The 16,347-nt window shown below is 49.7% G+C and overlaps 2 protein-coding genes across 2 annotated transcripts in view; both read left to right on the forward strand.

Moving 5' to 3' along the window:
- MRPS6 (mitochondrial ribosomal protein S6) overlaps nt 1-16,347 on the forward strand; it is a 55,675-nt gene that overhangs the window by 17,272 nt on the left and 22,056 nt on the right. The gene's annotated exons all lie outside the window — the stretch shown is intronic.
- SLC5A3 (solute carrier family 5 member 3) lies at nt 8,164-12,765 on the forward strand. The gene has a single exon (XM_007519717.3). The coding sequence runs from the start codon at nt 9,244-9,246 to the stop codon at nt 11,392-11,394; it is 2,151 nt and encodes a 716-aa protein (XP_007519779.1). The 5' UTR covers nt 8,164-9,243; the 3' UTR covers nt 11,395-12,765.

Raw genomic sequence — 16,347 nt, forward strand, 5'->3', positions numbered from 1 at the left:
TGGTAACACATGCGCTCAACCAGGTGCACCACCACCCAGCCCTGCCTTGGCTGTTCTTTGATTCAGCTGCCTCTCACAGCTCAGAAACAGTCTTGGTGACTGTGTAGGTCATTGGGCAGTCTTAATTGGGTCATGACTAATTTGGTAGATCTGCTTAACCCATTTCAACATCAATAGTGGACAACCCGGTGACCTAGACAGGTCACATCTGAATACCACAGGCAAGGTTTCCCTCACTGGGCCTTACGTCCATCCTGAGTCTTCTAGCTCATTAGAAAGGTGGTCTGGGAGGTGGTACAGTGAATAAAGCACTGGATTCTAGGCGCGAGGTCCCAAGTTGGATCTCCGGCAGCACATGTACCCAAAATATATATATGTATATGTATATGTGTATATATATATATATATATATATATAGAGAGAGAGAGAGAGAGAGAGACAGACAGACAGACAGAAAATGGGAAAGAGGGAGAGAGAGAAAGGTTTGAGCACTGGAGGGAAAGAAAAGCAGATCAAGGGGAGTCGGTCTGTAGAGCAGCGGGTTAATCACGTGGACCAGCGTAAGGATCCCAGTGTGAGACCCCCCCTCCCCCCCCCCCCGGCTCCCCACCTGCAGGGGAGTCGCTTCCCAGGCGGTGAAGCAGGTCTGCAGGTGTCTGTCTTTCTCTCCCCGTCTCTGTCTTCCCCTCCTCTCTCCATTTCTCTCTGTCCTATTCGGCAACAACGACAGCAATAACAGCAATAAGAATGACCACAACAGTGATAACAACAAGGGCAGCAAAAAGGGGAAATATAAATATAAAAATATAAATTTAAAATATAAATATAAAAGCAGACTAAGGGGAAATGGAGATGATCAGCAAAGTTGCTTTCGAACAAAGACGTGGAGAGGAGAGTAAATCTTCGGAGAATCTTTTTGTACAGTCAGCCGTCTGCACAGGGGACAGACAGTGGGTGTTGAGGCCCAGAGGCCTATTGGGCTCTTTGTGCAACTCGTCGTGGGAACCAGTGCTCTGTAGCGGGCTAACTCCTGAACCCCAGACCAGCTTGGCGACTCACCAGGATACTCAAACTCAACTGGGCATGCTAGGTGGCCTGATTCCACTTCTACTTTTGAGGCAGTGCCCGGGGACCCCACTAATGGATGGTTTGCAGGGTGGGAGTACAGCTAGCTGCCCGTTCTGAGCTGTGCGGTAGGGAGGATGGTCTTAGTCCTTTGTGACACGAGGAAGATTGAGAGTAGACGGGGCTTGGGGGGGAAGCAGATGAATTCATGCACCCCCCGCCCCAGCACTTTTATAAGGACAGGGCCTCAACATCTGTTAGACATACAGTTGCTTCCTTTAACCTGAGGTCTTAGAGGTGTGGGGACTAGTGGGTGAAGGGAGACGGCTGGGCTTGGGTGGATTTGTGGCCCAGTATTGGTTCAAGTCCAGAGTTGTTTTGGAGACAGTATTTTTTATTTGCTGATGGAAGGGCTCAGTAACAGTCAGAAAAGACAGGAAAGAAGCAGAAACGCTTTGGCTGTAGGTGTCAAGAACCTGGCTAGGCCCTTGTCTTACAGGGGCTTAGCAAGGGTCCAGTGCACTGTGCGTTCTTGTAAAAGCTCATTCCCAGGCTGCCCTATGGCTTTGAATCTCATTTTCTCTACTTAGAGATGCCCTTCCCATTTGAGGAAGTACATGAGTATTTCCGCTGGAGTTTATTTTATGTGCTGTTGGCAGCCTGTTCTGTAGACATTTGCCCTTGACTTTTAAAAAATTAATTTATTTATTATTGGATAAAGACAGAGAAAAACTGAGAGGGGAGATAGAGATAGAGAGAGAGAGAGACAGAGACCTGTAGCCCTCCTTCACTAGTGAAACTTTCCCCCTGCAGGTGGGGACCAGGGTCCTTGTTCACTGCAGTGTGTGCACTTAACCAGGTGCATCACTGCCCAGCCCCTGCCATAGACCTTCCTGAGGTGTCCTTAGTTTGTTGTAAACACAAATCTTCAAACAAGGGTGATTTTGAACTACCTTGTTACTCCGTACTGCTTTGCTTTTCTTTTTAAATTTTATTTATTTACTTTTGAGAAAAATAGGAGGAGAGAGAGAGAGAAAGAGAGAGAGGGAGAGGGAGAGGGGGAGGGGGAGGGAGAGGGAGAGAGAGAGAGAGAGAGAGAGAGAGAGAACCAGACATCACTCTGGCACATGTGCTGCTGGGGATTAAACTCAGGACCTCATGCTTGAGAGTCTAGCACTTTATCCACTGCACCCTGCGCCACTTCTGGGACCTACTTTTCTTTCGGTTGCTGGAAAGCCTTGTCTTTGTCAGTGAAGCCAGCACTGCCTAGTGATGAAGGGTAGAAGCTCTTTGGGCAGATGGGAGTGTACATGCTGATGTAAACGCGCCTAATTTCTTCCTGGGGCCGCTATGCTGCCTCCCCAGTACCAGCTTTCCTGTGTATTCTCACCTTGTAACTTCTCAGTGCGTGCAGGTAACCCACCTACTGCCATTGGCACGGCACTTGCAAAGGCAGTATATATGCTAGCTCTTTATTTTTTGTCTTCACTGTATACACTTGTGCTAACAGGCAGTCTTGCAAGTCTCTTCTTCCTTTAGGAGATAAGGCCTGGAGGTCTAGCCATTACCCGACAGTGGTTTCATAGGTGCTACCAGTCTGTTATTTTACATTTTGCTTGTTCTTAAACACATAATTGGTAGACAGCATAATGGCTATGCAAAGAGACTCTGGTGTCTGAGGCTCCAAAGTGCCAGGTTCAGTTAATTCCCCCCGCACCACCATAAGCGAAAGCTGAGTAGTGCTCTGGTTTAAAACAGACAAGCAAAAAACACAGCTACTGGGATCAGCTTCATAGGTATGATCTAGAAGTGGAGACCAGTGGCAGGATCACAGCTGTCCCTGTCCCAAAAAAGTCTTTCCTTTTCCCTTTCCCTCCTCTCTCCCTCCCTTTCTTTCTTTTAATTTCATTTATTCATGAGAAATGATAGGAGAGAGAGAGAGAGAGAGAGAAAGAACCAGCCATCACTCTGGTACATGTGCTGCCAGGGATTGAACTCAGGACCTCACATTTGAAAGTCCAGTGCTTGACCCACTGTGCCACCTCCTGCACCACTGAGACTTACTTGAAGAACAAAACTCAGACTCCCATCACAAGCCAGCCTTCTGCCGTGGTGTCTTGTGCAGTGACAAGTCTGGCCCTTCTAGGGGTGAGGTTTCTGCTCTAAGAGCTGCCTTACTTGCAGGGGAAGCTATCCCTAACCCTTCCCAACCCCCAGATGTGAAACTGCTAAGAAAGACAAACAAACAAACAAAAAAGGCAAACCGATTTGGACAGACTGAGAGTCGCTGGAGGGCAGCTTTCACTCAGAGCACCGCCCACTCTGTATCCACCCTGAGGATGAGAGCTCCTCAGAATTTTTCTCAGTTCCGCTGGGGCTCAGCCAGGGTTCCACACTTCCCTTCTGTGTCGCAGGCATGATAGAAATGCATCGCCCTAGTTTTAAAGGCAAAGCTGTTAAAGGTGTCGTGTGGCTGGAGAGCACAATGGTTTCTTCAGCTCCCCTCCCACTTTTGTGTGGCCTGGCTTCCAGCTAGTCATAGTAGAAACTCTGTTTGCTTTTCAGCATCACTGAGAAACTGCTAACTTAACTGAACACTACCTTAAAAAAAATTATTTGTTATTATTTATACTAGAGCACCGATAAGCTCTGACTTACTGCGGTGTGGGGGATTGAACCTGTGACTTCAGAGCCTCAGGCATCAGAGTCAGTTTATATAACCATTCTACTATCTACCCCACCCTATTTACTGGTTTTTGAATAGAGACAGATTGAGAGGGAAGGGGGAAATAGAGGAGAGAGACACCAGTAGACCTGCTTCACTGCCCGTAAAGCTTTTCCCCTACGGGTGGGGACTGGGGGCTTGAGCCTGCGTCCTTGTGGGTAGGGATGTTCACTCCACCACCGCGCAGCCTCCAGATGCTCCGCTTTTTTAAAGCAGGCAGTGCTCAAGGAAGGACTTGAACACACAGTCTGGACTCTGCCCACTACTGTCGCTCTATTTCAGTGAACCTGAATCATGATTGCCAGAGTGGGGAAATAGACATGAAAGGACTAGAATAGTCGAACTTAGTGGAAACCACGTTGCTTGTATCCTCGTGGAACCAAGTGGTGCCAGGAGTCGGTGAGCTCGTCGAGTCTCGCACAGTACTTGTGAGGGAGCTGTGTACAGAGCACGCCGCTGGATTCAGCGCTCCTCTACAGCAGTGACACACAGCTCACTTGGTAACAACTCACTAAATGCCACTACTGGGGGACACACACAGGGGCCCCTCAACAGGCTGCTGTTGGCGGCCGTGGCAATCTCCGCTCACGACCTGGACCTCGGGCTCAGCTGTAGTGGTGGACACAGTGCTGCTTATCTGCCTGCAGACCACGTGGACCTAGCTCTGGCTTTCGCTCTGTTTTGCCCTTTCCAGCCTGCCACGACGCTGGCCACTGGTTGTTGTCTATTTACACGGGGAAAATCGCAGCCTGTCCAGAGTGGAAGGGTGTGAGGAGGCAGAAGAGCCAGAGACGCAACCTGGGAGTTGGTGTTGGTGGCCACCTGGCTTCCCTGGGGAAGAGAGCCTGGCCCAGCTGCGGGGGGCTCCTGCCACTCAGGTAGCTGGCCCGCAGAAATCAGGGTGCTGATAGGAACGGCTCTTCCTAGTGATCGAGGAGGGGGGGGAGTGTTTGACATCTTGTCTTTCTCTGAAGCCAGCTAGCAGGCACAGTTGCCTTTGCCAGCACCCACTTCACCCCCGCACCCCCACAAGAAAGCACTGGGGCTGTTCATCCCTTCTAACTAACTCCTGTAGCTACGGCCACTGAAGAGTGGCACCCGAACCTTGAGACCACAGGGACTGGCTTATCTAAGCTGCAGCCAGCGGCACCGTTATGGTTGGGATCTTGGGGGTGAGGTGAGGGTGGGGGTGGATGCCTGAGGAAGAGCTGATCTTGGAGCTGCTCAGAAGGTCCCATTGCCATCAAGAGCCTGCACCTTCCACTCAGGAGAGAGAAACAGGGTGGGGCTTGGGATCCGCCTGTCAACGCCCATGTCCAGCGGAAGCCAGAACTCCCACCTTCTGCACCCCAGAAAGAATTTTGGTTCAGACTCCCAGAGGGGGAGATATGCTAAGGGAAGATGACCAGAGGGCTCTGGATCCCAATTCCATTGGGACTCAGATAAGAGGGAAAAAAGAACATCTGGAAGAAATAATATGTGTGACTTAGAATGGAAAAGAAGGCAAAAAATATGGACACATATATAGATATAGAAATAACAGTCAACCCATTAGCTGTGACCTTGGGAGTACCACTATAGTTTCCAATAAAGGGGATGGGGACACAGAACTCAGGGTGGGAACGGTGTGGAATTTATTGACACTTGGTAATGTGTTAATTTTTAAAATCGATAATAAATCAGTTACTTAAAAAAAAAAAAAAAAAAGAGCCGGGTGGTGGTGCGCATGTTACAGTGCAGGGGGAAGCTTCACGAGTGGTGAAGCAGGGTTGCAGTTGTTTCTCTGTCCCTCCCTTCCTCTCAATTCTTGGCTATCTCTGTCCAGTAAACAAAGATAAAGAATATATAATAATAAAAAGAAAGAAGCCTGAGCCTTATGCTGAGCCACAAGAGCTACCCTTGAAGTATTGAATAGTCATCTGATCTGATCTCATCAAAATTTTCGTGTAGTCATCTGTTCTGATCTCATCAAAATTTTCGCGATGGGGCTGGGGAGACAGCGTAAGGCTTATGCAAAGGACTTTCATGGCCTCAGGCTCCAAGTTCCCAGGCTGAGTCCCCAGCATGTTTTTAACAGAAGGGAGGGAGAGAGGGTTCTAATCGGCATTCTTAGTATTGTTACCATAGTGCTCTATGCTTCAGAAAGGCATAAGGATGGCAATGGGCCATTTCTGTCTTGTGCAGCTTAGTGAGTTAGATCTGACAGTCATAACTTGCCTGGTAGGATGTTTATCCAAGTAACAAGTGTCTGTTGCTTAGTTTTCAGTACTGTGGTCTGCTGTGGATAGCTCAGGAGAGCTGGCTGTAGCTTCACAACTTTTTGCTGCAGTTTGCACCGGATTTTTTAAAAAATTTATTTTATTAAAGATTAAAAAAAAATATTCCCCTTTGTTGCTCTTGTTGTTTTATTGTTGTAGTTTTTATTGTTGTTATTAATGTCATTATTGGATAGGACAGAGAGAAATGGAGAGAGGAGGGGAAGACAGAGAGGGAGAGAGAAAGATAGACACCTGCAGACCTGCTTCACCGCCTGTGAAACGACTCCCCTGCAGGTGGGGAGCTGGGGCTTGAACCAGGATCCTTAAGCCGGTCCTTGCACTTTGTGCCGTGTGTGCTTAACCCGCTGTACTACCACCTGACTCCCTGCTATGGATTTTTAAAGGAAAATACCTCAACTTACCAAAAACATCTTTGCCAGGCAGAGAAGAACACTTCACTCTAGGGGCTGCCTTATCACAAAGAAGAAATGACTTTAAAAGTTAATGAGCGGCTGTAGCGCAGCGGGTTTAGCGCAGGTGACGCAAAGTGCAAGGACCGGCATAAGGATCCCGGTTCGAACCCCGGCTCCCCACCTGCAGGGGAGTCGCTTCACCGGCGGTGAAGCAGGTCTGCAGGTGTCTATCTTTCTCTCCTCCTCTCTGTCTTCCCCTCCTCTCTCCATTTCTCTCTGTCCTATCCAACAACAACAATAATAACTACAACAATAAAACAACAAGGGCAACAAAAGGGAATAAATACATAAAATAAATATTGTAAAAAAAAGTTAATGAGCGGAAGGCATTAGGTTGAATAAGAAAGTGTTTTTTCATACTAATCTGTCAACTGCAAGTATAATTAACTGTGAGGTTTCAATATTTGTCTCTTTTCCAGGAGGAAAACCATCAGATTCCTAAACTGGGTTTTAGACAAAATTAAATGTCTATGTTTTGCAACGATTTACTTGATCCAGGACTGAAAAATGCCTGAATTATTGAAGAGGATTTATCCTCTAGTGGTTGACAAATATCTCTTCAGTTGAGGTTTGGAAGATAGAATAGACTGAATTATTTTTCAGTCTTCCAGAAAGCTTTTCTTACTCCTCCTCCTCTCCTGGCTTTTTGTACTTGTCAACAGAGCACAAAAAAGAAAAGAGTATTCAAAAAATCAAACCTTGAGTCAGAATCTTTATCCTTTCAGGAGAGTCTCTTGGAAATATTAGCTGACAAAAAGGAAAGGGAAGAAAAAATTTTTTTTAACCTTTTTTAAAATTTTTATTAGTGATTTAATAATGATGAACAAGATTGTAAGATAACGGGTTTGTTTCTACACAGTTCCCACCACCACAGTTCTGTGTCCCATCCCCTCCATTGGAAGCTTCCGTACTCTTTATCCCTCTGGGAGTATGGAGCAAAGTTCTTTATGGGGTACAAAGGGTGGGAGGTCTGGCTTCTGAAATTATTTCTCTGCTGGACATGGACACTGGCAGGTGGATCCATACCCCCAGCCTATTTCAGCCTTTCCCTAGTGGGGTAGGGCTCTGGAGAAGAGAGGTTCTGGGACATATTGGTGAGGTCTTGTGCCTGGGGAGGTCAGGACGGTGTCATGATAGCATCTGCAACTTGGTAGCTGAAAGATGTAAGATACAAAGCCAATTCTTTAAGAAGTAGGAACCCAAAGGTAGGGCTGGAGCAGGTGAAATTAGGGGTCTTTGTGTGGGAAGAAGTAGGAACTCTATTTTAGGTCTGTTCCTAGGGGCCCATGACTTTAGTAATTTTTGCCTGAGCCTAATAGCTAACATACAGGTGGACTAAAAGTATTGTCTGGGAAGATGGTGTCAGAGTTAAGAATAGGACTAGAAGGGTGGGGGTATAGCATAATGGTTATGCAAAGAGACTTTCATGCCTGAGGCTCTCAAGTTCCGTGTTCGATTCCCCATACCGCTATAAGCCAGAGCTGAGCAGTGCTCTGGTTAAAAAAAAAAAATAGAATAGGGCTAGAAAGCTGGATAAAGGCAGAAAGTAGCTCCCTGATATGAGGAAATTATATAAATACCATTAACTGTTAACCCATACTTGTTTGTTTGTTTTTAACCTCCAGAGTCTTTAAGTAGCGGAAAGATTGAAATTGTAATTTTTTTTTTTTAGGTAGTATGACTTGAAATTGTGTGTGTGTGTGTGTGTGTGTGTGTGTGTCTGAATGCCTTGATTCCTTTTAGGCCAGAAGTCATGCTGTACTTCCTAGGTTATTCTTATTAGCACGGGAGGACATCTGGAGGTGGCACTCAGGAACATCTTACGATCATGGAATTGCCGAGAAAAACTGACTTCAGTTTTTGTTCAGTGTGAGAGTGAGGCTGGCCCCCTCCTTGCCTGACAGGTACCATCACCCACAGACTTTGAAGATTGATTGTGGTGTCCTTACCATGAGTAATTCGTGGACTTGCTACCTCCTCTTAAGATTGTGGCCGTTGCAGCCGGAGACGGCCACTGCTGGAACAAGAAAGGGCCGGCTCTTGGTAGAGGCAGGCAGTGTCTTTCTTTCTCTTATGAGGCCGTAGGATTTTCATTTTTAGTCTCAAATGATGGCTATTCCTGCTGACTTTGTCCTGACCAATGGAACTGAATCGTATTTGTAACCTCCCCGCCCCTTTAAAAAAAAATCATTTTTCTTTTCAGTAAAGAATGTCTTGTTTTTGCGTCGTTCTTTTATTTTACTTCTGGCTAGGCTGAACGTCTCCCCCGGCGCGGTGAGGCCCTCCTCTAATTCAATCTTTGTCTTTTGTCTTTGCTGCCTTGCAGGGTTGGTACAGTAGGCTTCACTAGACTTAGCTGCAACTCAGAATTTCTCCTCCAGCACCTGAGTAAAAGCTGATGGTCTTGTGGAGAGTGGATTAAAAGTACGAGCTAAGTTCTCGATCCCCAATTAAGAAGCGGAGGAAAAAAAAAAAATTTTAAACCAAAATAGACACACACCACCAAAAAAAAAAAAAGTCTCCTTCCAAGTTAATCACAGCCACCACCATCAAGACAGCAAACACAAAGGACAAAAAGACCTTGACCTGCCGCGTGTCTCTGTGTGTGGTCCCTCCCGTTGGCGTGCGCTTTGGCAGACTTGGCAGGGGTTGCTAGTGAGGAAGTGAGAGGAGAGGAAAGTAAGCAAGCTCCCTGGACACGCGGAGTCACCGAGTCGCCGCCATGAGGGCCGTCCTGGAGACGGCAGACGTCGCCATCGTGGCGCTGTATTTTGTCTTGGTCCTGTGTATTGGGTTCTTTGCCATGTGGAAGTCGAACAGAAGCACAGTGAGTGGCTACTTCCTGGCGGGGCGCTCCATGTCCTGGGTGGCGATCGGCGCCTCCCTGTTTGTGAGCAATATTGGGAGCGAGCACTTCATTGGGCTGGCGGGATCCGGAGCGGCCAGCGGCTTTGCGGTGGGCGCCTGGGAGTTCAATGCCCTGCTGCTCCTGCAACTGCTGGGCTGGGTCTTCATCCCCATCTACATCCGCTCGGGGGTGTACACCATGCCCGAATACCTGTCCAAGCGTTTCGGCGGCCACCGGATCCAGGTGTACTTCGCGGCCCTGTCCCTGCTGCTGTACATCTTCACCAAGCTGTCGGTGGACCTGTACTCGGGAGCCCTGTTCATCCAGGAGTCCCTGGGCTGGAACCTGTACGTGTCGGTCATCCTGCTCATCGGCATGACGGCCCTGCTGACCGTCACGGGGGGCCTGGTGGCGGTCATCTACACGGACACGCTGCAGGCGCTGCTCATGATCGCGGGCGCGCTCACGCTGATGGTCATCAGCATGCTGGAGGTGGGCGGGTTCGAGGAGGTGAAGCGGCGGTACATGCTGGCCACCCCCAACGTCACCGCCATCCTGCTGACGCACAACCTGTCCAACACCAACTCCTGCAACGTCCAGCCCAAGAAGGACGCCCTGAAGATGCTGCGGGGCCCCATGGACGAGGATGTGCCCTGGCCGGGCTTCCTGCTGGGCCAGACGCCAGCGTCTGTGTGGTACTGGTGCGCCGACCAGGTGATCGTGCAGAGGGTGCTGGCGGCCAAGAACATCGCCCACGCCAAGGGCTCCACCCTGATGGCCGGCTTCCTGAAGCTGCTGCCCATGTTCATCATCGTGGTCCCGGGCATGATCTCGCGGATCCTGTTCGCCGACGACCTGGCCTGCATCAACCCCGAGCACTGCCTGCAGGTGTGCGGGAGCCGGGCCGGCTGCTCCAACATCGCCTACCCGCGCCTGGTGATGCGGCTGGTGCCCGTGGGCCTGCGGGGCCTCATGATGGCCGTGATGATCGCCGCCCTCATGAGCGACCTGGACTCCATCTTCAACAGCGCCAGCACCATTTTCACCCTGGACGTGTACAAGCTGCTGCGCCAGAGCGCCAGCTCCCGCGAGCTCATGATTGTGGGCCGGCTCTTTGTGGCCGTCATGGTGGCCATCAGCATCGCCTGGGTGCCCATCATCGTGGAGATGCAGGGCGGCCAGATGTACCTGTACATCCAGGAGGTGGCGGACTACCTGACGCCTCCCGTGGCCGCCCTGTTCCTGCTGGCCATCTTCTGGAAGCGCTGCAACGAGCAGGGGGCCTTCTACGGCGGGATGGCGGGCTTCGTCCTGGGGGCGGCCCGCCTGACGCTGGCCTTCGCCTACCGGGCCCCCGAGTGCGACCAGCCCGACGACAGGCCTGGCTTCATCAAGGATGTGCACTACATGTACGTGGCCACCGCCCTGTTCTGGGTCACCGGCCTCATCACCGTGCTGGTCAGCCTGCTCACGCCGCCCCCCACCAAGGAGCAGGTGCGCACTACCACCTTCTGGTCCAGCAGGAGCCCGGCGGCCACCAAGGAGGAGCCGCACAAGATGCAGGAGAAGAGCATCCTGGGGGGCGGTGGTGGTGGCGGCAGGGAGGCCTCTGGCCACGCCACCCCCAACGGGAAGTCGGAGGACAGCCTGAAGGGCCTGCAGCCCGAGGACGTCAACCTCCTGGTGACCTGCAGGGAGGAGGGCACCCCCGTGGCATCTGTGGGGCACTCGGAGGCCGAGACGCCCGTGGACGCCTACTCCAACGGGCAGGCGGCCCTCATGGGCGAGAAGGAGCGCAAGAAGGAGCCCGAGGCCGGCGGCCGCTACTGGAAGTTCATCGACTGGTTCTGTGGCTTCAAGAGCAAGAGCCTGAGCAAGCGGAGCCTCCGGGACCTGATGGAGGAGGAGGAGGCCGTCTGCTTGCAGATGCTGGAGGAGCCCCCCCGGGTCAGACTGGTCCTCAACGTCGGGCTGTTTGCCGTGTGCTCGCTTGGGATCTTCATGTTTGTCTATTTCTCCTTATGAACTCTCTGGGCTTCTGATCAGACTCTGACCGCAGAAGATAGCGGTCTTTGGAAATCTAAAGACAAACACACACTTCTGTAACTGTCGCATCTCTCAGGCATTGTTTACGCTGTAGGTTTTAGCCAGAATCGTACCTAGCTGAAAAATCATCTACTTGCAAGACTTTTTTTTTTTTTTTTTTTTTTGAGTTTTCCAGAGGTGGCTGAAATGCCAGTTTCCACCCGATTGAAGCTAAACTGGTTTTGCTGACTAAGCTGTGCAAATGGGGTTTAATTTTTTTTTTTTTCTCCATACCAAAGTCAGGAGAGAGCAGTTATTGTCAGAACCCTTAGGGCAGAATGGATGTGCAGGAACGAGCCAGGTGCACTCGTCTTTTCTGCAGCCCGGATGAAGACTTGCTCGCTTCGAAGTCTCTTTTCTCCCTGTCTCTGTAATCCCTGCTACCGTTGGGAGGAGGTGGGGAGCGGAATCAATGAGTAGACATTGCAATACTTGAGAACTTTGGTATTGAAAAAGTCTCAATGTGCTGGTTTGGACTGTTTATTCGAGGACCAGGCTAATTTGTTAGTTTGCCAAGTTCATTTTGTTAGCACGATCCTGTGGATTCTGATTGCCAAAAAAAAGGAAGAGGAAGGTTTTCTTTCTTTTTTCTTTTTCTTTTACTACCAGTATATGGAATGTTTGGGAACGGTTTGGTCAGTCCTTTTTTTTTCTTTTTTTTTCCCCCCTCTTTTCTGCCTGTGGCTTAAGTGAGCCACATACCTGCTCTGTCTTCATAAAGTGGTTATGCCCTGAAGGCATTGTTGGCAGATTCTGGGTGGTGGAGGGTGTGGGAATATGAAGTGAACATTGCTGATGATCAGTGTGGTTTTTTTTAAACCAAATCAAGGTTGTTCAGATCGTTTGGGATTAGTCCCCTCCCCCCCATTAATCACCTTAGACTAAGCAAGCGCTTATTTCTCCTGCACTAGCTCCTCTTGTCATGGGTCACATTCCTTACTAGCGAGGGACCCTCCCCAGATGGACCCACTTGGAAGAAGAAGATCTGTCCGGGAAACGGAAGAAAGTTGGACCCTCCCTGCCTTGGCGTTGGGTCTCCTTAGATAAATGCGTTGCCTTTGGGCTCTCAGAGGGAAAAGTCTCCCAGTTCCAAAACTCTGTGTCCTTGTAAGTCTTTTCCTGGTTTACTGTCCCTCCTCCCCTCTCCAAACTTGACATGTATGTGCAGCCTGTACATTCTTGCCAAGAAACGCTGCCGTAAACTTAGAGCTGTCAAGTAGGAGAACACGCCGGCTCGCGTGCTTTGCCACGGGTAGATGGTCAGCCTGCACTGTCTGCTGTAGCATCAGAGAGCAGGTTCAAGGAAAGCCAGCAGCGTGCATCCTGGAGGGTGTGTTACGAGGACCTGTGTGGTCACACCACCCTCTGTCTCTCCAGATAGGACTTGGTGCCTGGGACCTGTGTTTTGTTTTGTCTTTGCAAATTGACTCCCTTCTGTGAGAATAGGGTCCAAAAGAGAGTCCGAGGAAAGCCGCCCATTATGTATTCTCATGTCAGCATCTGCTCAGCACCTTCCTCCATGACGGTGACTTGGTGAAAGAGACAAAGTGTGCACCTGCTTTCTTTTCGGAAATCTCTGATGCTGCTGTTCCCTCTTTTTCTCCTTCTCCTTCTCCTTCTCCTTCTCCTTCTCCTTCTCCTTCTCCTCCTCCTCCTCCTCCTCCTCCTCCTCCTCCTCCTCCTTTTTACAGTGCATGGTTTTGTTTAAGGTCGTGTTCTTTTAGGGAACATCTTTGACATTTTTTAGACACTTTTGTAGATTTTAAACCAAAACTCAGTCCCAGTGACTTTTACATCTTTTTGTACTCTTAAAAACTTGTCTTCTCACAATGGGCTGGATTCATCCAAAGTTGACTTTGGAACCTATCAGGTAACATAGGTGTCTTCCCACACCCAGGATGTCTTCCCACACCCAGGGTGTCTTCCCACACCCAGGAAGCTTTTTCTGATGGGCTGAGTTTGCTGGTGGAAAAAAAAAAATAATAATAACTCATGCATGGACAGTGCGATTGCTGAGAGCTTAGAGTGCCTTGTAGAATTTTTCCTTCAGTTTCTTAAGGTTTATAACCTGGGGTGCAGTGGGGGTGGGGGCTGTCAAATAATTGAAGGGGCTGCTGTGCATGGAGGCTGAGACTGAAATTTCTAAGGTTTCTCAAAGTCCGAGAAGAAAAGCAAACCAGCTGTCTCCTGGATTCCTGGCTGGCTCTTAAAGGGACTACCCTCTTCCTTTGTGGCAACTTCTTGGCATCTCGGGGAATGGTCGGCTCTTTCTTGTTTGTTTTTTTTTTTTTTTCTCCTTTCCAAATTGACATTAAGTTTTAGGAGATGAGATTTAATTAATTTATTATTTTTTTTGGGGGGGAGACTCTTGAACCCACTGCTCTGCACTTCTGTGGTAAGGACTGGCATGTCATCTAGACCATTTCTCCCTTTGATAGCCTGCGTGAGTGAGTGGTGTTAGTCTCTTCTGCTCCTCTCCCCTTTTAGTAACGAGTCCCAATAGCTTGAGGTGGTGGGGCCCCCGGCCTCCTCTGCTGTTGTCTTAGTGTGATCCACGAAATTCACGCTTTCCTTGTCTGTCTGTCTGTCTGTCTGTCTGTCTGTCTGTGTATATAGCAGTAGGCCAAGTTAAGAGAACTAAAAGTCTGAATAATGACTGTCCACACATCCATTGGGATTGTTTACTGTTGCCAGTCTAAACACCACTTGATTTAGACTGAAGTCCCTGAAGCTTGCCTTTCTTTTCCAGTAATAGATGCAATGTACTTGAATGAGTGTGAGAGTTACTGATGGCAGCCTCATTTCCAGGGACCCTTCTCCCACCATTCTGCCGGCCGGAATGACGCATGGTCTGCCTTCAGCCTGCAGAATGCCCTCCCTTCACACGTAGTAGGTCCTAGATGATGACCCTCATGTTGATCTCTGGTCGTGAGTGTGTGTCTTCCTTTGGACTCGAACGGAAGAGTCTGAGTGACCCTGGCTAAAGCCATCAGCCAAGAGTCAAAACGAAGTGAGGACACTGGCTCTGCAGTGGTGGTGAAGAAGCTGGCCTTGTCGTCTGCTGGGACACCCCCAGCTCTTAGATATTTGTCCTCTCGGGCCTCGAGACTTGATGAGAACAAATCATTTCTCAGGTCTGCAGACCCGTCTTAGCTCTTTTGTGGGACCTCTGGGTTTCCCTGCTAATCTTAAGAATGGTTTGTCCCACCACCCACCCCAAGATAGTAAGCATTTGAAATAGTCAAGAAGCCGGTCTCTTGGAGAGGTGAGTGTCCTTTGGCCTCCAGTCAGAGATCTCATCACCCAAGCTTCCTGCTCACTTGGCTCAAAGGGTCCATTGTCTCTGTGCGCCAAGGGACTGAGCAAGGCCACAACCCTAGAGAGGACACCTCCAGTAATGAGCAGGGCTTCTGTCTGTCCTGGGAAGAGCAGACTTTAAGCAGTGTGTGTGTGTGTGGGGGGCCCTCTAGGGGTGGTGGATTCTCTCTCTCTGTCCCCCACTATCTACCTCCAGGGCCTCGGGGCCAGGATCTTTCCTTTTTTCTTTAATGCTGCCTGCGGCTCTCTTGCCCACCCCCAATCCTGCTCTCACCTGGCTGTGTTAGAGTCCCTGAGGTTTCTACAGGGCAGGGTTCTGCTTAACGGTTCTGTGTCCTTTCATCTGAGGTGTGATGGACTGGACAGGACCACAGGGTCACCTGGTAGCTGGCCACTTACCAGCCTCCACCTTGGACTGAGAGACAGATGGAGACCATCTCTGTGAAATGATGTGACAGCAGGGACTGGCCTGGCACGAGTTGTTCCCCCACCCCCAGAAGTCAGAGAAACTGTTAATACTGACAAGTGCCTGAGAGATAGAGATTTCACAAGCTGGTAAAAGGTAAACACGAGCTCAGCATCTGAAGGACCCAGGCTCAAGGACTTCACAGCACCGAGGCTGGAGGCATCTGTGCACGATTGACCGGCGGCTGCTTTATGTTCCTCCTCTGCTGACCAGTGCAGCCGTGACTGAGCTCCGAACCCTGGTTTGGTTGTCAGAGCTCACGAACACCTTTGGGATTATGACGATTGATTTCTGATAAGTGGTCCTTTTGTAGAAAAAAAAAAAAAAAAGGTCAAAGCTAGGCTTCAGGACTCAAACGCTTTTCTCGCCATCCAGAAAGGCCAAAGCGCATAAAGCCATTCACTACAGCACTGAGGGAATCGGCCTGTCTGTGGGTCTGCCCGCCGTCCAGAGAGACCCACCACCTCTTCACCCCTTCACAGTCAGTTCCGATCTTGAGCTTGTGTCAGCTGAGCTCCCTTTCAGGCCCGTCCCCCACCTCGGCGCGTGTCTCTGCCCCAGCCTGGGAAGATGTGACTCCACCTGACCGGTTCACTGAGTAGAGCTGCGTTTTATCTGCACAGCCTTTCTGGTAACTCAGAATGCTGGAACTCTCCGGAATGATCGTTGCCAGACCTTGTGTTGTGCACTAAAGGCAACCCCCCACCCCCTTCAGTATTCCCTCAAGTTCTTTTTCAAAAACCAGAGCAGCAGCTGAAGTGATGGAGTCACAGTGCAAAGGGCAATGGTGTCTGTGCTGCTGTCCCCCCAATTCCTTTTTATATTTGGCAGGAATCATAGGTTTTAAAAAAAAAAAAAGGGAGGCAGTAGCGCATTGGGTTAAGCACAGGTGGCACAAAGTGGAAGGATCCCAGTTCCAGCCCCCGGCTCCCCACCTGCAGGGGAGTTGCTTCACAGGCAGTGAAGCAGGTCTGCAGGTGTCTGTCTTTCTCTCTCCCTCTCTGTCTTCCCCTCCTCTCTCCATTTCTCTCTGTCCTATCCAACAACGACAACATCAATAGCAACAATAATAACCACAACAATAAAGCAACAAGGGCAACAAAAGGGGA

Source organism: Erinaceus europaeus, chromosome 9, assembly GCF_950295315.1.
Source record: "Erinaceus europaeus chromosome 9, mEriEur2.1, whole genome shotgun sequence".
Classification (NCBI taxonomy): Eukaryota; Metazoa; Chordata; class Mammalia; order Eulipotyphla; family Erinaceidae; genus Erinaceus; species Erinaceus europaeus.

Coding starts and splice junctions, on each gene's coding strand:
- SLC5A3 (XM_007519717.3), top strand. CDS start 9,244: ATGAGGGCCGTCCTGGAGACGGCAGACGTCGCCATCGTGGCGCTGTAT.